The sequence below is a fragment of the Parus major genome, chromosome 2 (assembly GCF_001522545.3).
Source record: "Parus major isolate Abel chromosome 2, Parus_major1.1, whole genome shotgun sequence".
NCBI lineage: Eukaryota > Metazoa > Chordata > Aves > Passeriformes > Paridae > Parus > Parus major.
In genome coordinates, this window is record NC_031769.1 from 48,692,891 (window position 1) to 48,718,765 (window position 25,875).

At 37.2% G+C, this 25,875-nt stretch overlaps 1 protein-coding gene across 43 annotated transcripts in view; it reads left to right on the forward strand.

Annotated features, from left to right (window-relative positions):
• The window catches only part of CLASP2 (cytoplasmic linker associated protein 2), a 145,963-nt gene extending 128,476 nt beyond the window's left edge, over positions 1-17,487 (forward strand). For all 43 annotated transcript variants that reach the window (XM_015617030.3, XM_015617031.3, XM_015617033.3 and 40 more), the window contains 9 exons: positions 1,374-1,517; positions 1,879-1,985; positions 3,056-3,209; positions 3,932-4,160; positions 8,507-8,700; positions 9,491-9,619; positions 11,293-11,499; positions 12,649-12,765; positions 13,798-17,487. In XM_015617030.3, the coding sequence (XP_015472516.1) occupies positions 1,374-1,517; positions 1,879-1,985; positions 3,056-3,209; positions 3,932-4,160; positions 8,507-8,700; positions 9,491-9,619; positions 11,293-11,499; positions 12,649-12,765; positions 13,798-13,884 (1,368 nt within the window). In that variant the 3' untranslated portion in view covers positions 13,885-17,487. The remainder of the gene's footprint in view (positions 1-1,373; positions 1,518-1,878; positions 1,986-3,055; positions 3,210-3,931; positions 4,161-8,506; positions 8,701-9,490; positions 9,620-11,292; positions 11,500-12,648; positions 12,766-13,797) is intronic.
• The last annotated feature ends 8,388 nt before the right edge of the window (positions 17,488-25,875 follow it).

The window sequence follows — 25,875 nt, forward strand, 5'->3', positions numbered from 1 at the left end:
AATAAAAGTTAAAGAAAACAACCAGTCACGAGTATGCAAAGATAATTTGTGGCAATCTGACATGCTAGGATTTTTGTCGTTAAACTTCATACTAGGATGTGTGCAGGTATGTGTGCTCATACCTTGGCTTTCCACTTCTAATTAAAAAATGCTACAGTTCATTGCTCTGGAAGCAAAAGGAGGGAATAAATGTCTGAAAGAATTTTCTAAACTACTTGCTTGGAGTTTATTGGTGGTTAAGCAAGCTGCCTATCATTCTGTTCTAGCGCAAGGCACTGGTTTTCTCCAGTGCATGGCAGACCTTGATGGTGAGCTGTATAAACTACACATAGTTGGTTAATCTTACAACCACAGTCCTTTGCTACAAAGAGGTATTTTTTGAGAACTTCCTCCAGCTCCTCTTTGCACTTGTTAGTTTAGTTACTATGTTGTCAGGTCTGTTACACTATCTGGTGAATCTTTGGCAAGCTGTACAAACATTGCTTAAGTCATTCAATCAACAGTTTCTATATTAGAGGGAATCTGACTATTGTGTAATTTACAGTGTTGCTTTGTCAGAAGAGAGAGTAATTTTTTATTGAGGTAAAAAAGATCCCAACATACGTGAAACATGCTGTAGGATGAAGGTGATGGTAAAGATAAATTGATTAAATTGAGAGTACAGGAGGTGACGTCCAGTAGAAACTACGCCACAGTTTTCATCCTCAGAATATGTAGTCAGCTAAATTTCATTGCCCGTTATGTTTGCCTACCTTTTAGAAAGGTTAAGGGAAGCAGAGGCAAGGTTAACTAACTAGCTTGGCTGTAGGGTAAATTGTACGGAGTATCAAGTGCTGTGATCACAACTGTCTCATTCCAGATTAGGGTATCTTGTTTGGTTTGGTTTGTTTTAATTTCTACAGTGCTAACTGTTCCTTTACAAGTGTGTTGTGAACTAATTACCACATACAGAACTCAGTAGAAAGGATCACATGCTTGCTCCTGCCCTGGTGTGTTTACTCCTGCCCTGGTGTGTTTAGTTTCTCTCTCTAAATTTTTTCAACTTCCCAAACCCTTAAAGCCATTTTGCAAATTCCTTCTTTTTTTTTTTTTTTTTTTTCTGAGTAAGGACATGAGGCTAGGGGGGTTGAAAAGCACATTTTTGAAAGACTGCTTGTTACAATAATAGTTGTGTGCCTGAATTTATCAAAATCAGAACTTCCAGCTTGCCAGTAAATATGAATTGCTTTTGTTCACATCCATTGACATCTTTATTCAGGTTTGATCAAGACTTAAGTCACATTTTGTGGTTACCACTCATTGTAGTATCTTTTGCTGATAAAATTACTTTGAAACTCTAATTAATGTCTTCAGTTTGTGTTTTCTTTTTTTAGGCTGCACAGTCAGTGCTGATTTCCCTTTTTGAACTCAACACTCCAGAGTTTACAATGCTGTTGGGTGCTTTACCAAAAACATTTCAGGATGGAGCCACAAAGCTTCTCCATAATCATCTCCGGAATACAGGCAACAGTGGTCAGGTATCCACACTTCTGCTACTATGCTTTCTGAAGTGACTGTGTAGAAGCCTATCTTAGTAGCATTTTGTGGGATGCCTTTTTCCTGTAGAGTTAGTTTCTAAGTCTGTGTTGCTTCCAAGTGACTTGAGAGGTTTTAATGTGCTTCCTAAATGTAGTTTATTTTGTACTTTCTAATTTCAAAGTTACACAGGATTGAAGTTACTAGAAAGGGGTTAGACAATCCATGGCTTTACTTTAAGCTCTTTAAATGTTTCTGAGAAACATTATTTTCTGAGAAAATAAATATAATAGTTAATATAATAAGTTAAAAGGGAATAATTTAATCCTACTAGAGTATCTGTTCTCATCTCTCCTCCTCCAGGGATCAATGGGAAGTCCTTTAACAAGACCTACTCCACGTTCCCCAGCAAGCTGGTCAAGTCCTCTCACTTCCCCAACCAATACATCACAGAACACTTTGTCACCAAGGTAATGTAGGCTGGTGGTGTTACAATTCCACATCTAAGGCTTATAACACATTGTCCAAAGATATAACCCCTACACTGAAAGCATGGGCAAAATCTTATACAAAATGACAGATGCTTAGAAATAATCTCCCTTCTTCCTTAGAATCACAATGTACTGCTCAGCCTCCCTGAAGGGTCTGACATGCTGGCCTGATTGGGAAAGGGCTGTACATCTTGGAATGCAAATGGATTAGTAAGAGAATTAACCAAAGTGTGCTTCTCTAACAAGTGTTAGAATGTATCATATAATGTTGTGGTTTAACCCCAGTTGACAACTAAGCATCACACAGCCCCTCAATATCCCTGTGGTCAGAGATAGGGGACAATCAAAATACAGAAGAGAGAAAACTGAGATAAAGACAATTAGGTAAAGCAAAAGCTGCATGTGCAAGCAACAGACAGACAAGGAATTCACTACTTCCAGTGGGGGGTCACTCCTATGTTAACAACCCTGCTTACAGCACAAATCCAACGCATAGCCCCCTACCAGTGACTCTGAGTAAAGTTAAGTCTATTCCAACAAAAACAAACACACTTGGTCATGAAACCGGATTTAATATTGGAGAGACTAAAGAAGCAATAGTTTACAAATGTTTTTTATAGTAATGATGTTGTCAGCAAAGTAGACTTTGTATTTTAGCTTTTACCAGTTTCCTTGCTGTTGAGTTTTATCAGCACTCCTTTAAGACTTCTTTCAGAATGTGGGGATGGTGTAAAAATTCTGGTTGTTTCACATTCAGCAGAATAAAACAGAGCAAAAGAAGTTTGTTTCTTCAGGCAGATTCTGTTACCTAATGTAGCTTTTCCCTTAGCTACTTTCAGTGTTTTCTGTGTCAGCAGTAGTGCACTTACTAAGGCGTACCATAATACAGTTTTGTATTGTGAAGAGACAAGTTTCTTAATGTATTTCAAGAAAAGTAATAATTTTAGTAATATTTCCTCAGTCCCTGTAGTTGCCTGGTAATGTGATTTAAAAATACAGAATCATTAAATAAATCCATGTTAATTCCTCTCCTTCTCTGTGGCCCACAGTGCATTTGACTATGACACTGAAAACATGAATTCTGAAGACATTTATAGCTCTCTTCGTGGAGTCACTGAAGCCATTCAGAATTTCAGTTTTCGTAGTCAGGAAGATATGAATGAGCCTGTAAAACGAGATGCTAAAAAAGATGATGGTGACTCGGTGAGTATTTAAACTCAGTCCATGTTGGTATCAGCAAACTAAGCCAGTGTCTGATTGATTATGGATGGGAAAGCATCTCTTTCATCTTTTCATATGTTTATATTCTTAAATTGGACATTTCTCCTGAATTACTTAAGAGCTTTAGAAAAATATGTTCCTAGTCTTGTACCACATTTTGAAAACATAAATGCTGATTTTTAAGTAGCACAGTGTGTTTAGCATGTTAGCAGTTTAAAAACCAGTGATCTTGCAAAACAGCTGGAGTTAAGCTTTTGAAAACTTTGCACCCTAGTATATGGTTTTCTGCATGTTTTATTTTATTGTGTACAAAACCTGTGGGCTGTTAAGTGCTACATACAGTATTTAAGAACTTTGTTTCCATGGAACTTGGGATTTAAGCTTTGTTGAACTTGCCACATATGAATATGTTTAAACATGGTTTTAATTATTTTGCATTGGACTTGTAAAATAAAATACAACTGTTTCTGGTTTATGATTTTTTTTGGACAATGTATACTTTCCCTTTTTTGTTTTTATTTTGTTTTTTTTTTTTTAAGGAAAGCAAAATTTAGGGAACTAAGACTTCTTATTTGAGGGCTGGTTTGAAAATTCTAAGCCTTTTGAAATTTGTAAGTTTTTACTACATAAATGAACTAGTGATGTAGTTAATGGAAAGGTGTAAGAGTGTATTTCACATGCTCATGTGATTGTTCCTCCTGCAGATTTGCAGTGCTTCTGGAATAGTGGACATGCGAGCAGGAAGTGGCGTGGGCGATACAGGTCGGACAGCTCTGGATAACAAAACATCCTTACTCAACACAATGCCTCCCCACTCCTCACCACGTGCACGAGATTACAACCCATACAATTATTCTGATGGTATCAGTCCATTTAATAAATCTGCTTTGAAAGAAGCCATGTTTGATGATGACGCAGAGCAGTTTCCTGATGGTGAGATTCAGTTTACATTCTGCGCTAGAAAAAAAATTATAAGATTTTCTATCTTGGAGTTTAATTTCTGAAGTTATTACTGGGAATATATGTATCACTTCTTTGAGAAGTTTTTGCAAATGCTGTATTTTGAATTAGTTTATTTGTTAAGTCATTTCTTTGAGTTGGATTACCTGGTAATCACCTAGTATTTCTAGAGACTAAGGGTAGAAACGAAATAATAATAATAAGGGTTATAATAATAAGGGTAAAAATGAAGGAAATGCTGTGTTGTATACTTCTGGTAGCACATCCTGTATCTGTATTGTATAATATAAATTTACTTATCAGATTGTTTTATGATTGCAGTTTAAAGCAGGAGGGTGGAGAAAAGATTTACAACAAGGAAGTAAAACTGGATCAAACCAGTTTGGGAATTAGGTGAAAGATTAAGTATTTTGTTAGTAATATATTTGTATTTGAAACATGACATTGGCATTTTCTGTTGACTAAACATTCTTCTTAAATGAAACAAAACAAACCAGCTTTTCACTGGGAAGGTGGTTCATCTAGCCCATGTAAATCTAAGAACTTGTGTTGATGTCTTGTAGGCTTCCAGAGCTTCTTTATGATATTTCTCAATATATCTTTGGGTAATTTTTTATATATTAACATACTATATATGTTAAGAAGGTTCCTAAGTATCACTACTATCATTATTTTAATAAATAGTTAGTGGTTCTTGTAATCTAGTATTCCTGTTGTTCAACTATAGATTAAGTTTTTAAGTAAACACTTTCTTAATAGCAAGGGACAAACTAATCATTTCCCTTCTACCTGTTTTGTTTTTGTCATTGTGCAAAATATGTGTTACAGAAACTGTTGAAAAACAGTTATTTTTTGACATGGTGTTTTATTCACCTATTCAGTAAGTTTGCTTTAAGTTTGCATTAAATCAAAACCAAATCCAAGTATGGTGCATTTTTCTTACATATCTATGAAGAAGCATATAGTGTACCCAAATGTTTTCTTCTGAAAAATATGGAGAAGAAAGCACAGTATTACAAATCATGTTATGTACATAATTAAATAGCTTTTCCATCTACATACAGAGGTTATGTTCAAGATTTCGTATTAAGGGATCTTGTTTTACATGGGAGAAGCCTCCTTCTACCTTCTGACAACTTATTTTTGGGTCTTTCATTAAATGAGATGCAGTATGTGCTGTGCCAGCATGATCCAGTTTTGTAACAACTCATGACTGGCTGGAGTGAAGTATCCCTATCCTGTCTTAGTTTGTCCTGGTTGGAAGAGTAGTGCATTGCATTATTTAGGTCTGCTCTTTAATGCATCTTGATGAAGTACTTGCTTTCATTCCTGTGTTGTTCACACTTAGTATTTAGTTATATCATGTATATTCTGTTATTTGTGTGTTACTTTTAGAATTTCATCTGGGATTATTTATAAAAAGTGCAAGAGAAAAGGTACACTTGGCAAAACACACCTTGTGTCTCCAACTCCTCTGTTGCAGGTTACACACTTCCCTATAAATCTGAAGGGCTCATTTGACATTAGATAACAGTTTTTGGAAATTCCACAGAATTGCTGCTTGTTCCTGACACAAAATTCTGTTTGTACTGGATTCCCAACTGTCCTGACATTCCTGACAGAAAGATGTGGAAATAGAAGGCTAGATGGGAAAACCTTAACTGCTCATGCCATCCTGTCAACAGCACTGGGGCAGGAACATGTATTCTACAGATGGTTTGTCTGGCAGTTCTGGAGATGCCACACTGTGTTTCACATGAGTCACATTTGTGTGTTTTGCCTCTCTTTCACTAAAAAGGTTTTCAGAGTAACAGCCTAAATCTTCCAACCACTTGCACTTTGGTTTTTTCCCCCAAGGGAAATGCCCTTTATCTGAAGCATAGGGAAACCTGGCTCTTTAAATCACTTCAAGACTTCTTAAAAGCAGTTCAGTTTCTGTTTCAAAAACAGTGTTCTACAAAGAGGCTTATTTATTTCATCTTATTTCCATGGATTGCACTTTGCAAACATCTTCCTTTTTGCCTGCCACTTTGTATATGGGCTTAAGATTTCTGCTTCTGGGTCTTGCCTTACACTTGACATCTTTTTTCTTTCAGACCATTCCTTTGATTTGACATGATAATTTCCAGTTCTTACTCTGTTCTCCAGAATGGTTGTGATTGCTCCTAAAGTGATGTCATTTACAGATTTTCTGAGTTCACTCCATATTCCTTAGATAGCACTAATAAATGCATGCAACAGAACTAGGCTCTGCACACATCCAAGCAAGGACATGACTCATATCCTCCTGGATTAATAGAAAGCCAGTTATAATCCAGTCACCCTGCAAGTGATTGATCAAGTTTTACACTTGCTTTGTTTGCTTTTTTGGCTATCATGTTTGCATAACTTTTATATTAGGATGCAGTGAGTGAAAGTAGGAAATGCTTTCCTAAATTCAGGACATACCTACATGTTTCCTTTTAACCCCTACACTGTTTATCCTGTGGTTTGAGAAGACCTGTTCTTCATCAATTATTTATCTCTCTAATGCGTATTTTAATTCATTCAAATGAAGGAGTTGCATCTGCTCCTCTTCATTTGTGTTTTGTTTCCTTTCTGAAAAAGAAATTTTGGAGTAGTCTTTGAATGTGACTTCTTCTATGCTTCTTCATTCTTATCTGGAGAATGTTTGGAAATGAAACACTGGGTGCTAATTCTTAGAAAGGAATGGAAAGACAAATTGAAAAGGCACATCCCTCTTGGTTATCTTCAGGTTTTTCAGTTACGTAGTCCACTACTGGAGCTTTTTTCTCCCCCTTATTTCTGCATGGACATGGCTATTACCTTCCCCTCTCTTTAACCCTTCCATCCATCCATTTAACACACCACAATGAAAATACTTTATTTAAGCAGATATGAGTATTTTTCCTAATGAAGTGTCAATATGTATTCCCTGAAATAGGATTTGCTATAGCTATAATCCTTACAGTTTGGTAGAAAAGTGTAATAGTGCTGCCAATAAAAGTAATGATCTTGCTTCCATAAAAATGATTGTCCATTCTGCTCATCTGCTTTAAATAATAACTCACCTAATGCAATTTCAGTCTGACCTTTAGTCAAACCTTAATCATCCATTAATACAGAGGCAGCAGAAGTGTTTAGTTTGCTTTCAGATGCTGGTGCTCCTGTTTATTCATGCAAAACAGAATGCAAATAGGAATGGTGGGGTTCAAAACCAGAATGATTTTTACAGTAGCTGATGAGTGATGCTAAGATATTTATTTCTGTGGTATTCATCTTTTACTGTTTTCTTTGTACAGGTGTTTTGTACAGCATTTTTAAGTTATAGTCCTGAATGTAGTAATACAAGAGGATCAGGGCTGCGGTTTCTCAGTGTATGATACAATTAATTTGTCATGGAGGCTGTATTTTATGTTTTAGTTAATACATGCAGTCATTTCAGGAAAGTTGCAATGCATCTGCATTGTATGACAGAACTTCCAATTTTTTGCCTTAGGAAAAGGCATGTTTGTGTTAATTTATCCAAAAGTTTCAGTGCAAAGATGGAAGCTATATGCTTTCCTTTCTTAAAGGCTAAATGGGTCTTGATGATGGAATAAAAGTACTAAGTTGACACTCAAGTTTTCATTAAGACCATTTTTAAGTTTCTTGACTGTTTGCAGATCACTCTGTTTGCAGTCCAGTGTTTACAAATATAGGTTGTGTTGCTAACATATTTTTCCATTACCATGGAATCCTTTCTAATCAAAACTAAAATCAAGAGTCATCTTTTAATAAATTGTTTTTGGGATCTGTGGGACTAATAGCCCTGGTTTGCCTTTAGTTCAACTCTTTTGTACCAAAAAACATTGTTACATTTTTTTTTCTCTGCTTGTTTTAGCAACCTAGCTATTGTTGTGGAACCATGGCTTACAAAAATCTAAACAATTATGTAACACTAACAGAGAAAAGAAAATTTTTCATCTTGAATGGAAGGGTCATATGGGAAAGAAGGCCCTTCATGTATAGATCAGATTTAAAAGGATGCAGAGAACTTAGTGGGTACTGCAAGCCTAAAAACTCCTGCAGTAAACAAGCCTGCAAGGGGGTTTTTGCTGTATCATTGTAGGGGTTTGGGGGAGATTGTAAGCTTGTTCAGCAATGTTGGCTGCACTGAAAATGTAGTAGCCAGACTGCAATTCTTGCAGGCAAATGTGGTGAAGAAAACAAAAGCATGCTCAAAGGCAAGCAAGTCATAGTAGAAAATACTCTTTACTTGTACAACAGGCACTAATATTTATTTGCAATAACTGTGTTTGCACATTCCTTTTTGACAGAGCCCCCCATGGACCATTCTGATCTGGTTGCAGAGCTACTAAAAGAGTTATCAAACCATAATGAAAGAGTTGAAGAAAGAAAGGCTGCCCTGTATGAGCTCATGAAGTTAACTCAGGAAGAGTCTTTTGGTGTTTGGGATGAGCACTTCAAAACAATACTACTTCTGCTGCTTGAAACACTTGGAGATAAAGAGGTAAATTCAGAAACATTAAGTTAAGAATGCTGACAAAGTACATTGCTTACTTTTAGTACCTTTGACATTTGTACAAGTTGTAGAAAGAGCACAAATTCCAGTTACTGATGGAAAAACAAAAAAAATGAAGGAAATAAAATGCCATGAAGTCCTTTTGCTCTGATAGTGAAAAGGGCATCAGTGATACTTAGCTTCTCCAGGCTTCCCGTTGGTGGATTCTGACACAACAGATTGAATGAAACATTTTTGCACTGAGATTCAAAGCTTATCTGTTTTTAGCCCCTGAATGAATCTAGAATATCAAAACATCATGTGTGGCAAAGCATTTAAAAATTTATTTCTAAAATACAGTAATAATCATTGTGAAGAAACTGAGTTCTATGTAGTGGTTCTCTAAAAGGCCATGTTTCTGAAGTTACTGAGGATCAAAAATCAAACTTGCATTAGATTTTTAAAATAATTTTAAAAAGAAGTAGTAAAAAATGTATTTGCATGATGGTTTTATCAGCCCTTGTGTTTGCAACTTAACTTCTGGGTAACATAGATAAGTCAAATTATGTCAGCAGTATGTTTATGATGTATCACCTGAATTTTCTGCAAAAAGAGTGATTGAAGAGATTTTTTTTTTCCTACTTTTACTTGTTAACACTAGATTCAGACTGTGTATGTGTGCAAAACATAATCTGATATTTTTCCATTATTAAAGACTTTGCTGTCAGCTGAACAAATGTTAAAAGCATATGTCTGTTTAAAGATGCATAACTCATTTATTTTAATATTGAATCTTTAGCATGCAATTAGAGCTTTGGCACTGAAAGTTCTGAGAGAAATTCTAAGAAACCAGCCAGCAAGGTTTAAGAATTATGCAGAGCTCACAATCATGAAGACATTAGAAGCGCATAAAGATCCTCATAAGGAGGTCAGTAATCAGTTACTTTATTTGTTTAAGGTTATGACAAATTATTACAAAATGAAAGAGCTGTCCAGAAAATGTGAAATAACCAGTTCTTACTGAGGAAGTAATTTTTTTAATAAGCACATGTTAAATAACAATGATGTTATTAGTTAATATGCATATGCAAGAAAAAAAACCTCTGCAGTTCTAAAAGCTCTGGAATGAATAATATCATCCCTAATAACAATTGCCTTGGGTACCATCCCACAGGACAGTGTAACTAACAGTGTGTCACCAGGGCTCTTCAAGGAATAACTGAAAGGTGCTTTTCCCTTGTCTGACATCTTAAGCCAAATAGAAGTGTCCTAGAGATCTAAAACAAGTTTGGGGTTTCAGTGAGTTTTATGTTTGAGAGATGGGACTAAGCAAGACAAGGAATTGTCAGCCCTTTCCATTATGCTCCATTTTGAGGGCATGGCTTTGAATTGTGTTAAGGGAAAATGCATGGGAATATGTCAGTGGGGGAGGTGCTTGTGCCAGGAATAGTGAGGGGATTCAGAAGAAGCTATGTAAATGTAAGCTTGCTCAGAGTTACTTGTGATGCCTGCATACACAATAAAGGACAATGCATGTAAATATAGGAAACAGATGCAGTAACAAACCCATTATTTAACTTCTGACATCAGTGTCACTGATTCTGTGGAAAGAATCCATGTTTATTTCTAAATGAGTGCATCTTCCCCATGCAAGGGCACTTTGTGGAATTTACTGTGGAGTTTCAGGTTTTTAAGTTGACTTTGATTCTTCCTATCATGTGACTTTATCACTCATTTGATGCTTGTTTCTCTTTTCCCCTGTGCTCTCTGGAGTTGTTTCATACACTGTATCGATTGCATTGTCATTTCCCCATCGTCCCTTCTCTGTTCCTCTGGTTTTTTCTTTCTTATGGTTTTGTGTGTTAGGAATGAGAGAGTAAAGGAGACAAGGATGGAGAGAAAGTTCTGGAGGATTTTGTACATCACTGGTGTACAACCACTCATTCTGTAAAGTGATTTCTCTTTTTAGATGTCAGATGCCACCACAGCACTAATGTGAAGATTAGATGTTAATTTTCTCTGTGGTGCCCTTGTTGTGTTTTGAGCTTCTCTACCCGTTGATGTCCTACCTGATTACTCTTGTTCTCTTCATTCTGCATATTCCTCAGGCTTCAAGTACTCTTTTCTCATAGCTTCTTTCACTATTACAGGGGAAGAAAAACAGCTAGATTGGCTACAGTTAGCAATCTAGGCATGCTATTAAACACGCTTTTGAAATGAATGTGAAAACATTTTTTGTCAGTGAACACTGACCTAACAAGCAATAATAATGACAGCACAAGAAATTACAGGTTTACAAAGGTGGTGATATTTCAGTATGTAGCTGGAGGGCATGCAGAATACAGAAATTTCAGATCCTATTAAACAAGCATGTTTGAAACACTGATACGTATATTGCCAAGGGCATTGTAGCCACAGAATATTGGGAAGAATTTTGATTTTAGGAAATATTGTCCAACAGCTGGACTCTTTACATATTTCTATAATATTGCAGAGGTCTTGATAGGAAACTTTCATGCTCAAGACCATTACTGCCAGAAAATGGACCACACAGTAAGAGTCTCATATAAATTACTTTTCTGTGTCCTTTTCTTTCAATAGGTGGTGAGATCTGCTGAAGAAGCTGCTTCCATGCTGGCCACTTCCATTAGCCCAGATCAGTGCATCAAAGTTCTCTGTCCAATTATCCAAACTGCAGATTACCCCATTAATCTGGCTGCAATCAAAATGCAGACAAAAGTTATAGAAAGAGTATCTAAAGAAACCCTTACTCAGCTTTTACCAGAGATTGTGCCAGGTCTAATACAGGTAAGGAGAGAAGACAGAAGAAAATAGCGGGGGGAAAGACCAAACAGACTAACAAAAAGAAACTATACATACAAATTGCCAAGACTTTTTAAAAATAGTACCACTTTGTTCTCATGAAGTATTTCACTTGTCTGATAGTTGGTGGCTTCCTTGACCCAAAATACCTTAGATAGTGGGAACAATCTCTTTGATTAGCAGGGAGCTAAATTGTAACTCAGGAAATCTCACTAGAATATAAAGTCCTCTTTATAGGTAGGATTGGCAGTAACTTTTAGTTCTAAGGTAATTCTTTGTTGTTTGTACTTTTTCCAAGTTACATAATTTGGTGTGAAACAGTCTGTATTTTATTTGCATATAATTGTAGAGTTTTATCAGCTGGGGCTTTTGGGAGGCAAGAGGAAAGAAGCAGTTTATAAAGTTGAATAAAATTAGAAGGATATCAGGATATCTGAGTTTTCTCTTCCTTTGTCTTTAAAACTGATTTTTTTTTACCACCTTTTTATCATACCAAGAGCCAAAATACATTAATTTCCTTCATGGATCATGACTTTTTGGAGTTGGCAGCTGCACTCTGCAGATTTCTGTCTTTATAGGGTGTGATTCAGTCATACATCTGCAGAAAAATAAAAGCAGAGAAGGGCCCTCTGAGGAGGGAGTATGAGTGAGACCGCCAGACATGGGGTGATAAAAAAATGGTAAAAGAAAAATCATTGAAAAATGAGTTGGGGGTTAACAAAAGAGTCTTTAGCTGTTGAGAGGGTTCTTTTATTCACAGTCAGGAAGCTCTAAGTTGTGAGCGGTCTTTTGCTTTAAGTAAATACCTGTATAACCTAGAAAAGTTCTCTTCTGTGCTCACCTATTGCATGGCAGCATCTCTGTCTTCAGTGTAACTCATGAACAGGACTGTGTGGCTTTTAAATTCAGCCTGAAAAATGATTATCAGTGGTGTTTAATATGCAGCCTGCTTTTTAACTGCATGTTCTGTATTTGCGTGGGTTTTTTTTTTTTGTTGGAATGCTTCATTGGGCTGCATTGGCATTAATTTACCATAGACTTCAATGTATTTATTACAGTAAATAAGGAAATAGTTTTCTGGGTCTTTTAATCATTAACTGATAAGGTATTAATGTTAATTTTATTGCTTTCTAGGGTTATGATAATTCAGAGAGCAGCGTTCGTAAGGCATGTGTTTTCTGCCTTGTAGCCATTCATGCAGTAATTGGTGATGAACTAAAACCACATCTCAGTCAACTCACTGGCAGTAAAGTAAGTACAAGATACCATTTAAACAAATCTTGGCTCATAATTGCATCTATGCATTTGCATTTTGGTTTGCCTTCACCAGAAAGTTTCAGTGAAGTATATACTTGACTCAGTTGTATTAATGCTTCACTATAAAATATTCAAAACTGAGATTCCACAGATTTTTATGCCAGTGTACAAACTTCAGCATTAATTACAAAACTGTATTTCTTACTGCTTTTTAATGCATTCAGTTCTTTGTATGCTGGTAGTAGTGATAATGGCTGTATTCAGCAGGCTTTTCCTATCAGTGTTTTTGTCTTTGTTTTCATGCAAGTTCTGACTGAAAAACAAGGAACATAGTAGGTCCATGTTACATACAGCAGTTTCATTTATTCTTCCTCCTTATTACTTTGCTTTCACAGGTCTTTTCAGTACCTCTAATTTGAAATAATAAGAACTAGTCTGTGGTCCCTTTTGTCTCAAAATATTTATGATTTTATTGGCCTCTTTTTCATGCAGTTTTTTAGCATGAACAGCTATACGTTAATTCTGAATCTCTTTGTCCTTGGCAGTCAAATAGGACAAATAATTTTGTGTGTCTGAGAATAAGACAGTTCTATCTTTCAGATAGTCTCTGTGATTGTATTTAAAATTACTCCAGACAATATTGGAAGCTTTAGTAAATACCAGCATCAGCAACTCTGACTAGAAGCTTGAACCTCAGATTAATTTAGAAGAAAAAGAAACCCAAACCACTATGATATTTAGAAACGCATTTTAATTGGAGGAAAATATTCCATCTTTCTTAATCTACCTAGCTTAGATCATTTTCTTCTTCACATCCCTAGAGAAGCTTGAGCAGTTTCCTAGTGACAAATTTTACTTGTGTTTGATGTTTACATTGGCATGTATGCTCCTTTTAAATAACTGTGTAAAGTAAAATTTTGTTTTTAGGGAAAAGGGATTAATGTCTATTTTCTTGTACCATTCCTGTAGTCAGTCTGTACTGTTTGCAAATACTAAACAGAGTTACTTTCTGCCTTAAATTTTCAGATGAAATTATTGAACCTCTACATCAAACGTGCACAAACGGGCTCTGGAGCAGGGGATACAGCAGCAGATATGTCTGGACAAAGCTAATGAAGCTGACAAGAGTTAACCAGGTCTCCTAAAGCAAGGGCAAGGCCCTCTTCAGTGAAAGGAAAATCCTTACATGCAACTTCTGGAACTTTATTCTTGTTTTGTTTTGTTTTTTTTCCCCCTTTCTTCTGTTTTGTTTTTATTGTTTGGGGTTTTGTTGTTTTTTTTTTTCTTTAACCAACGGCTGTCCTCAGCCTGCATGAGACTGATGCAATAGAATTATTCCAAATCTAAGGAAAAGCAGTATTAACATCAGTTGATCAAAGCAGAATAAAATTTCAAAATAATCTTACCCATCAGTTACCCTGTTCATAATCCTCTGTGTCTTCCCATTAACTTCTGCCAGTGTTACTGTATTAAAAAAAGATTTTTTTAACGCTAATTAAAAAGGTATGCTTTAAGCTTCAGAAGTTAAAATATAAATTCTGTTGCTTTTCTTCAGCTGCAGATAACATTACTTTTTTATTGCTGTTTAGTTTGAGTATCATGTCCTTCGCTAGAAACAAGAAGTGATGTGAAACAAGGCTGAACTAGTCTGAACTGCAGTGAGACTCGTTCACTGTGTTGGTGGTTCATCATCTTATTTACAGCTTGTTTGGGATATTCTGGAGATTGAGAAATATGCCTATAAAAAGAAAGCTGGATTGATCCAGCTCTGTCACAGTGATATTGTTCATTGGTTGTATGTTTGTTGCATAAATAAGAATTTAGTGTGCGCAGCAGAGGACTGGTACAACCAGTACCTCTTAATGTGGGAGACAGCCCTGCCAGGGCAGCACTGCCGAGCTGGTGATAGTGTGGCAGCCTGCTGGTGAGCAGCAGAGTTCATGGTCACTTGATGGACGTGAACCATCCTTGTCACCTTTCGTTCTTCAAGCAGGATGCTTCAGAATGGAGTGCTCTGCCCAAGCATGCTCAGTATGTATTTATCTTTATCACTAGAATGTTTCCTCTCAACCTAATTGCTGGAACAAGTAGTCTTGTATTGTAACTCACATGGGATCTTACGACAACAGTGCAGAAAACTATTTATCCCTTACCTTCCTAAAAGCACCAAGATTTTCTGCATTGAATTTAAATGGGGGGAGGGGGGAATAGTCACAAATGCTATGGATCTCGCCACCTTTTAATTTAAAGAAAAATATATATTTTGGATGAGTAGGAAAAGCTGCACCAAATTATTTGCATGGTTTTCTTGAATAGCATCCTCAAGACCCATCTGGATTAAGGTGTGGAAATGTTTCAAGGGTTTGTTTTTCCATTTTTGAAAAAGAGTTAGTATATTGTGAATATTGGTTCTTTGTATTTATGAAGTTGATAATGGAAAGAGAGAACAAAGATAAGTAAATGTGTCCCTAAATGTTGTCTTTTCCTTTTTTTCCTTTTTTTTTTTTTTTTTTTTCCTTTTTTTTTTTTTTTTTTTTTTATATAAGCAGCAAGCTAATTAAGTGGGAAATGGGATGAAACAGTACCCTTCCCAGGAAGAGTGGAACTTTTTTTTCCTGACTTTTTTTTTTTCTCTTTGACTGTGATGTTGTCTAGTTGTAGGAAGTGTATCCTGATAAGAGAGAAAATAGTGGTGCCAAGGATGATGATCTATGCTAGGCTAAAATTCTCTCTACCTCTTCAGGGTGACTAATTTTTGACTGAGCTGCTGCATATAGCACCCAGTTAGAAGAACTATCTACAGAAAAATCTTTATTTTTTTTTCCAAATTATCACTTAATGCGTATTCAAAACTCTATTCTTCAACATTGCAGCCAAATATCATAAGAAACTATTGACACACTTTACCTGCTAGGAACCTTGAAAAACAAAACTGAATAAAAAATTAAGTCAGATGCTTGTAGTTAACACGAAAGGTTGTTTTTACTTTAGTTTGAAGTGAATGCGATAGAAAGAGCTAAGATGTGGTTATTAAAGAAGCAATGCCATTGCAGAGATTTATTTGGAGGAAAAGTTGTAGAAATTTATGTAAAGACTTAAACCCAAGACTGTCATAACTCGTCGCTAGCCCTTTTTAGCAGCTACATCAAGAAAATAGTATCTCCTCCTTCTTTTCTTTGTTATGTGTAACATCCTTGTTGTTTTCTACTGTTTAATTACATTGTGTATTTATAGTTCTATGCTTACCATTGTGCATATACTGGCAATAAAATGTACATAACATTACTTAAAAGATTAGCAATGTATACATTCTGGTTTTTCTGTTTTATTTGATCACATGCTATAAGAAAAATTATAAATGTGATTCATACAGCATTGGTTTCAAAAAATTTATCTTGAATATTCATGTTTTTTGTGTCCAAATGATGTTTCTTTATATAGTCTTGTTACTAAATCTGACTTGGCATTTGAGAACATGCTTTGAATATAGGTATATTAGACAAATTTTTTAAAAATTGCATAAAATCTTATGAACATGGTTTCCTTCATCTAGGCAGATTTTTTGTTTATTATTTCTTTTATTTGTACATTACACCTCATTTACATTTTACTTTTTTAATATATAAAAATATTTTTCAGTCTACAGTCTTGTAGTTTTTACATTTTAATTATACAGATGGTCACTTAAAAAAAATTGCACAAATTATAAGCTTAATAGACCTGTATGTTATTCCTGCATTTTGTATAGGTAATATTTATTTTCAGAGAATCATTGCAAGATGACTGTTACTTGTCATCTTTTTGAAGATGCTGTTTCATACTGAAAATATAAGTTATTGAAACATACAGTATATATTCTGGATGAAACCTAGTTTTTTTACATGTAAACAGAAGATATGTTTTTTATCCCCTATATGACTGAAAAATTTTGCTCCAGGTAGGGGGGAGGAAAATATTTACCCCAAGTTTGTTCATCAGTTTTGCTTCTAAGCCATCTCTAAATGTTTTAAGCGAAGATATCCCATGTATTAAGAATCTCAGTGCAATGTATTTAAATGAATATTTTACTTATGATATGACTAGTTCTATTTCCTGCAGAGATGGGGTTGCTATCTTTGTAAACAGATAGAATTTATTTATATTACATGAAGCCATCAGAATGTAAGAATTTGGGAAGAAAATTATTTCCACAGCAGCCAGTTTATCAGATTCATTGCATTGCTTTTTGCCTTCATTTCCTGTATTATAAGTAGATATTAGCTCAGTTAAATTCAAGCAGTGATTAGTCATGCCTTATGTTCCTGCTGGAGGTGGTTTCTCTAATGGATTACCATAAAGATCTGGGAAAACATAGGACAGTTATAAGTTGCTGTTCTTTCAGACAGGGTTTCTACATGTTCCTTCTAATATCCTGTGAAGATAGGTCATTGCAGTCATTGGAATACTGAAATGTGATTCTTAAAGGTTGGGTTTGGGCTTTAAAAAAGAGGAAGGAAAAGTAAAGCTACATGCAGAATCAGGATGGGAAATGGGTATCGTGGATGTCTCAGACTTGGATGTCATTTGCTTTAAATAATTTTGAGTAACACATTATGTTCAGATGAAGTCTTAGCAAGGAAGTCGGGATAATAAATGTAAATTGAAAGGAGAGCTGATCATGTAAATTTTCCTGAGTTGGCTTGCTTGTTTGTTTTTGAAGATAAAGGTTGGAACAGATTGAGTTGTGTTTATTATTTGCGGTCTGAGTCACAGAGCAAAAAGAACAAACATCTGGATCCTGAAACATTTACATATTCTTTATGGTTTCTATGCGTGTTTAAGTCACAAACATAGCCATGAAAAAAGTCTACTGAGAATGCAGGCCTAAACTGCTCACAGTTTGAATTTTCAGCAAAGGAATTCAAATGCTGAATGTGACATTGTCCCTTTGAAAACAACTGAAAAAGAAGAAAAAAAAATTGAGAAATCTGTTGTATTACGGTACAGTTACTCCCTGTGGGAGGCAAGTGAGAATGGTTCCACTGGCTGTGGTAACTTGCACTGTGTTGGGTTGGGACTTCACAAACACAGAGAACACAATAAACAGAAATACGGTGGGGATGCATAAACAGTTCGGAACTGGAGGATTACCTGGAGAACAAAGTGTTGTTTTCTCCCAATTAAAACAGTAAACTGATGAGTTTTGCAACTGCAGTCTACTTCCAGGTAAGATAAACACCAATATTCATATTGAGCTAACTAAAGAAAATGTCATCAAATTCTCCCCCATGTGAGTTTTCCAACTCATTAAAAGTACATACTTTAAAGCTTTGCTTCATAATTCATATTTGTTTGGGGTTTTTTTAAAAACACAGAAGGTTTTCAGAAATTTGGGAAGTTTGAAGAACTAATTGTGCTGTACTGGCAAAAAATCACACTTTTGCAAGTTTGATTCTTACTTACTCTTCTTCTATATTTTGTTGATGTTTCTGTGTTTTAGTGTACTTTAAGAACTCAGAGTTTCCAAGCTGTGCAGATTGGATTATCCCAGTTAAAGAAGTTTCTTCATTTGCTGATGGGATTTTAGAATAATAAGTGTCTTTACTAAGAACTTTGCAAGCAGTATTGAATACTGTATGATTTCTGTTGAATATAAAATTCTGTAACTTTTGATGTATTTTAGATAGATATTAGTGATTCTAGTGGAAATACTTTGAGGGAGTAAGATTGGAAAAAAATATGGGTAGTGAAACAGGGAAAATATGTCTGTCTAAGGAACACCTGTAGCAGGTAAAAACAAATATGTAGATTTAAGTTATGCAGTAGACAGATACTCTCAAAAGACAGCTGGACTGGTTTAGGTGTTCTCTCACCAACTATTCATATCTGCCTGTGGCAGAGCCAACAGAGTACCTTTGTGGGAGCTTCTCTAATCTGTTCCTCAGTCTGATTTTTCTGGAATAATCTAAGTCTGGTCCTCCAGCAACACCAAGGGCTCACAAACCTGTGCCAGAGAATGAACAAATGACTGTCCTGGGCTGAGAGGGTCTGCCTGTATGAGGGGGCAGTGGTGGGGGAGGAAATACAAGAAAACCCACCTGTTTCTTAGCACAGTGTGTTTAGCCTGAGCAGGTATTGCTCATGTCAAAATACCAGGGAAGATGAAGAAACCGTTGATTACAGCTTGGATAAACAGCTCAAGTGCAAGCCTGTAGGGGAATGGATGTGTGTTCCATTTAAAATTGCAGATCAGCGTGTTTTAAAATGCTTAATTAATGTATGTGCTAGTCTGAAATAATGCATGTGAAATGTACCTAACGGTGTACAACTACAAAAAGGCTCTAATCTGGAAAAATAGTTATTTCTGGCCTGTTACTTTGTGTCCTTTCAGCACAACTTAAACTGATACAGATAAAACATTTTTACGCTATAGTGAATTTGTTAACAGATGGTTGTTTTTTACCTAAATAATTTCTGAGCTGTTTGATGTGGTTTTTGATCTTTGAGATGACAGCTACGGCCATGCTGGCCAACTAATCAATTGAAATGCTTTTCCAAGACAAAATTACCTGCTTTGCCTAAGGAATTTTCATGCATCACCATTTATATAGCCTGTACCTCACCTAGAGAAGAAATCTAAATTGGATATTATATGATTGTTCAGAACGTGCCAGCTTATACTTCTTAAAACCTTACTTGGAGAGCTGGTACTGTCAGAGGCTGCCTTTTCTCAATTATGCCTTTCAGAATTCTGTTAATTAGCTACTGCTTGAGCCATGTAAGATTTTTGCACTGTTAGGAGGTGGAAAATGCATGCTGCTAGAAAATAAGAGGAGAAAGATATGGTGTATGTACTTAATTGTATGTTGTGTATGTATATTATGTTATGTTACATAATATGTATGTTGCAGGTAATGTTCTTAAAAACCTTAAAGCCCCTGTGTTTTTAGGAAGGGAACTTTCTTGGAATACATGATGTCTTTCTGCCTTGGGAACTGAGAGGAAAATACTCATGTTGAAGGACTTTATTTACAAAGCCAAGCCAGCCCAATGCTAGAAAACGTTAGATATGGCAGAGTACCAAAGCTGCCTCAGAGCCTCAGGTAGACGGGAGTCAGTCCATTAGGACTGAGAAATAACCAAGCTCTGTTTTCTGAGTCAGGCAGCCTGCATTGCCTCAGGAGTCTGGGAGTCCAAATACTGATTTTTATGCTACCAAGCACAGAATAGCAGAATAACAACTACTTGAACTTGTCCACCTTTACAGACTTCAGAGTCATCTCAAAATGAGATGGACCCCACCCTTTGCCACCATCATGAAAACTTGCTAACTTAGGTTTAGATTCAGGTATGATGTAATGGGTTAAATCAAAATGCTCTCTGGTCAGTGATGCTGTCTACATCTCAGTGCCTACAAATCATTTCATAGGTTTCTTTGTAGGCCATGGTCTTCCTAAAAGGCAGCAGATGAAACAGAAGAAAGCAAAGGTAATACTTGCCATGCTCCATCTTGTAAGATGTGAAGTCAGTAAGACTTTTATTCCTTAGTTCATACCTCGTCACCTTACTGATTGAGAAGTGGGTAGTGTGAGGAAGACTATGGAGGAATAAACTAAAGACCAGGAATACCTTGCAATGGAGACTTTCTTAAAAGTGGAGAAGACCCTATGAGGAAAGGAGTATATCCTGCTGCATTCTTCAGAAGCAGCCAAATGTATGTTTTTTCTACCCTGACACTTGAACATTGGAAGCAATCCATATTTCCCCTTCACATATGAAGTTACTTCTCTGGGTGCCTCACTCGTATCAAGGAGACACTTGAAGCAAGTCCAAGCACAGGGTCTACTACATATCTGATGTGTTTGATCAAAATGATCAGAAGGCATTCTGATGTTGAAGCATTTTGCATGCTCAGCAGTGTTATATGCATCAAGCAGAGTTCTGGTCAGATACCCTGGGATGTGTTGCCTTGTCTCTATGCTGGCAGTGTCCTAAGACTTCTACTGGAATTTGGGAGGTCTACTAGAAATGTTTGTTGTGGGTTTTCCAATTTCCCCTTTATTTTTGTTGGCAGGCCTGCTTCTCAAGAGTTCTGTATCACAGAAGAAGGGTTGATAAATGCAGCAGTTATTACAGTGCTTCAGCATTCAGCAGGCCCAAATGACACCTAAAATCATCCAAGAATCCAGATTAAAGGTGGCAGGTGGACATGGAGAACATGTGGGGGCGTTGCTGCTCATGCTCTGCTGCACTCCACAGACACAATGCACTGCTGTCCTTGGGGTGTCAGCAGTGACCCTGTACATCTGCCACCTTCAGATGACCAGACACAGCAAAAGGACTGGACTGGGTCAGCCCTTAATGTGTCAGGAGGTGTGTGGAGAACTGCAGGTCACTGCAGCAAAGGATCACATGCAGAAGTTATTCCTCCCCATGGCTGTTACCCAGAATTAAAGTTCACTGTGGTAGGATTGAATACAGTCCCACTAACAAGGTGTATAGGAGAGAGGTTGTGTACTCAAAAATAGAGGGGCTAAAAATATGTGTCAGCACCTGCCATAGAGATGAATGGTGGATTAACAGCCCATCCAAGCCAGGTGTAGTATCATCTGGACATGGATAACTAATTCACTGTTATCCAAAGTCACCCTGCATTAGGGAGCAACTGCTGTACAACCAAGAGTCCAAAGACCAAATACGATGCTACAAAATAACAATACTTTTAAGTACAACAAAAATCATCACTGGACAGCAAAAACTTCCATTAAACAAAATTTTCAGAATAGATACTAAATTCACAGTGTCTTATATTGTACCTGATTAAGTTTTTCATGTGTTGTCTGTAGAACAATTTTTACTGGTTGCAAGCCAAGAGCAAATATGAAATTTGGTCATATATAACCAGTTATAATGCCCGTATTTAAGGTCATTTGTTGTAGTTCTCAGAAGAGCAATCAGAAAAATTATATGAAAAGTCTGATCACTATAAAAAAGATTAGCAAGTTGAGTGATGCCTTAGGAGACTTCCTCATTTTGAATGTAGCTCATGGGGAAAAAAAAATCCCATAAAGTTATCAAGTACCGTATGCTAAAGTACTTAACTTCAGTGCATATCCACCCATTAGCAAAACACGAGCCTCCCCACCTTAAATTTCAGGTTGGACTTTGCATGCCATACACAAGCCTTAGAGCAAGAGATGTTTTAAATAAATAATCTCTTGTTGTTTGTGTATACAGTGCTCCTGTGCTGAGTTCTGTGTACTTGGCAGATCATAAAGCAAGGAAAAAAAAAAAAAAAGCCCCTTAACAATAAACAGTACAAGGTAAAAAAACTCACCTTATTTGTCCCCAAACTTGAAGGACTGTATAACCACATACCTTTATGTCTAGAGGTTAGTCAAGGGCAGCAGGTGTGGGTGTGGGGAATATACAGTGGTTTCACAAGGCAAAATACCAGATTTAGGCATAACTTGGGAAGTTTAGCCGGATCTAAAAAACGGAGGTACAGTGTACTTGAATGTGTACCCATACACTGTTCACAACAGAGAGCAGTCAAAACACAAGACTCTGAATAGGACAAAGAGAAGAAACACCAAATTAGTTTGAATAATAACTTCTTCTCCATGTGTTCTGTCTACTATATTCCGTATAGTCAACCCTTGGGGGGAAAAAAAAAGTAAAAGTTCCTCTTTCACAGTGCTTGTGCGTAGAAGTCCACAAGACCTGGTTGTGCTTTGCTTCTGTTACACCATCAGGGACAGTGGTCACAGTGGGATAGGAGGATGGTTTGTAGCAGCAGCTTCTGTGGTCACACTCTGGCAAGTATGAAATAGTTTGCATACCACAGGGGACACCTGTCACACTGGCCTTGGGACTTCTAGCTTTTGTGAGGAGCAGGTTCTTAGATCAGAAAAGCTGCCATTATTTCACCCTCCCTACCAACGCCCCATCTCCGCAAGGCAGTAGTTTTTTGGATATTATCAATGACTCGCTTGCATAAGGGTAGTATTTGAAGGATCAAATGAAGGTAAGGATCTGAATGGGCACACCTGCTGTGATGCTCCTGTGTTTTATTACAGCCTTACTATTGTGGTCAGGAGAATCAAAGCTCTGGTAATAGCTGGGCAAGCTAATGACAGAGAACTGAAATCAGAGAACTAAAGCTCTTGCTCACTATCTGCATTCAGAATACGTGGGCTGGACCCAGACCAGCAGCTGAATCTGCAACTGCTTGCCTGGGCTCCCCCCTGGGGTGGTTATTTTCAGTGACAGCAAATTATCTCTCTTGATATTAAGAACAAATCTGCAACCCTGATATATGTTATTTGTGTTATTTTAAAATATCAAAATTAATTCTAAAATAATTAATAACTGGGAATCAAGTCTATGCTAAAGATAACCAGGTGTCTCAAATGCTTTTGCTCCCAAGTTCTCTCTTGGAGAGAATTCTCTCTCTTCACAAAAAAAGATCAAAACTGCAGTGCTCCTTCTCATTTGCATTCTTACAAATGAGCATCTGTCAAAAGCAACGGGCTGGTTTGGGGAGGGGAAATAAGTGTTGGACAATTTAAAGCCATGTGTGCTCTGTGGGTTATGAATAGAGAGGTGGGAGCCAGTTTGTGGATAGAGCTCTTCGAGTGGAAGGGAATCCGTGGTATTACCCTTTCCATTTGACAGAAATACAAGTCACAGAACAAAACATGCCTGCCCTTCATATGGGAAGCTTTTCTAAACCCCAAGGGAAGGTTGTGAAAGTTTTGCTTTTTGGGATGTGTAGTTTTGTGGGATGTGTAGTTCTCTTCTTGAGAATAATCAGTGCAAATGGACTGGAGCTTCCAAATAAATGCACTGTATGCATTTAATTCCTTTGCCAGAATCTAGGGCTAAAGACAGAGTAGCTTTATTTTACAATTTACCAGTATATGGAGCGAACTGGCTACCAGGATATATATTCTTTTCCTACAGTCACTGAAATGAAAATGACTATTAAAAAAATACAACAGCAATCACTGGGACACATGCAGCCCTTTACATCTGTGAGGATGCTTGTTACAAGTCTGTGGTTACAGAGACACTTAAGAGGAACGACTAACCTTGAAAAGACTCATCCAGCTCTCATCCTTGCTGGACCAAAGATCAATTTGTGTACACAAGCTTGTGACACAAGATCTGTGTCAGCCCTTCTCGAGCTGCTTATGTGCCTCTTGGAGGAGAATAATCTCTCAGAATCACTAAGGCAGCAGTCTCAATTCTTGTCTGCTTTCCTGGGCAGCGTTACCTGTGGGTGGTTTTTTCTCATCTCGTATTTACAGTTCCTCTACTATTATTCTGTATTATTATATGTTGGGGAGATGATTCTGCCTCTTTACTCCACTCTGGTGAGACCCCACCTGGAGAGTTTCATCCAGCTCTGGGGTCCCCAGCACAGGAAGGACATGGGCCTTGGTAGAGTGAGTCCAGAGGAGGCACCAAGATGATTAGAGGGATGCAGCACCTCTCCAGTGAGGAAAGGCTGAGAGAATTGGGTTTGTTCAGTCTGGACAAGAGATTAAGGATTACCTGATTACATCCTTCCAGTACCTGAAGGGAGCCCACAAGAAAGAGAGAGACATTTGATTATGTAGTGACTGGACAAGGGGGAATGGATTCAAACTGAGAGTAAGTTTAGATTAGATATTAGAAAGAAAATCTTTGCTGTGACAGTAGTGAGATGCTGGAACAGGTTGCTCAGAGAAATTGTGGCTGCCCCATTCCTGGAGGTTCAAGATCAGGTTGTACTGGACTTTGAACAACCTATTGTAGTGAAAGCAGTCCCTGCCCATGGCAGGGGGCTTGGAACTACATGATCTCTGAGGTCCCTTCTAATCCAAGGCATTCTATGATTCTGGTCTTTGCTTTTTGTTTATGTTGTTTGATGTTAAGTAAATAGAGTAAATTAAGGGAGAATTGTCTGAGATGCTAATAAAAAATCCCCAACCAATTATGTTTCTTTGAAGCCTTTTGGGCTGCTACATATTATTATGAATACTAATATGAAATAATTCTTTGTTGTTTCCCAGAATCTTGCTCTCTGATGTTCCGGTTTTAATAGCTTGTGGTTGCCACAATATTCTAATACCTTTTAAAAGTATCTTTTTATAGAATGAGCTAGTATTTGAAAAACAAAAATAACAAAGCCACCAATGAACTACTACTATTTGTCAGTAGCCTTTCCCATTTCAAGCAGAATGGGTGCCCTCTGCAGGTTACTATTTTCAGATGAGGATTTTGGATGTGTGCCCCCTATTATTTCTGTGTCAAGGTCTTTGCAGGATCAATCTGTACTATTTTGTGTGTTTTAAAATTGATACTGCAATCCTGGCTGCAAATTCCAGCAAACAAATGGCACTGAGTGCACCAAGCAGCCGGTTTGCATCTGAATATGATTTTTCCCTAAGGTGTGGGTGTGAGGAGTGGTGTTGGGTTGGTGCTGGAGTAAATATTTTTCCTGCAATTTGACAGTGTTTTCATTGTTGGGTTGGGTTTGTTTTAATCTTGGTTCATGGCAAGAAAGTAACTATAAGGCCGTCTACCACCAGAATGAAGGGAACAGGCAAAAAGGATGCAATCTAAGCACTGCTGAGAAGGCATCTTGCTCCTTTAAAGAGGTCTTTCTTTCTGTATCCTACCTTCCTCCTTTTTCCCTGCAGTCGTGCCTGTGCAGGTTACAGTGTTCAAGGTCTCTGGAGTGTGTGAAGAGGGAGCTAGATGCCTCTCTGAGGCAGTGAAACAGCCCTTTCTCTGGCTCCATAACACAGCGTTTGCTCAGTGACACTCCAGGACAGTGTGGGGGGAGAGTAGGAGAAAAACAGGGATGCTGGTGAGGTCTGAGTTGTACTTATGTCATAGTGGTAGTAAAAAAACCCTGCAGCTGGGCAGCAGCAGCAGCACAGTGAGTCTGGGGAGCAGGGAGAGCATGTGGGGAACAGCCAAAGACATTGGCTACCTGCCTCTTCTGGAGAGAGAGAGAGAGACAATATGCTGGCAGTAGCTGAATGTAAAGGCCCAAGAGCTGCCCAACTGTAATCTGAATTTGCGTATTTGTTTTCTCTTTCCTATCTCCCATCGCTGCAGTGACCATCTCAT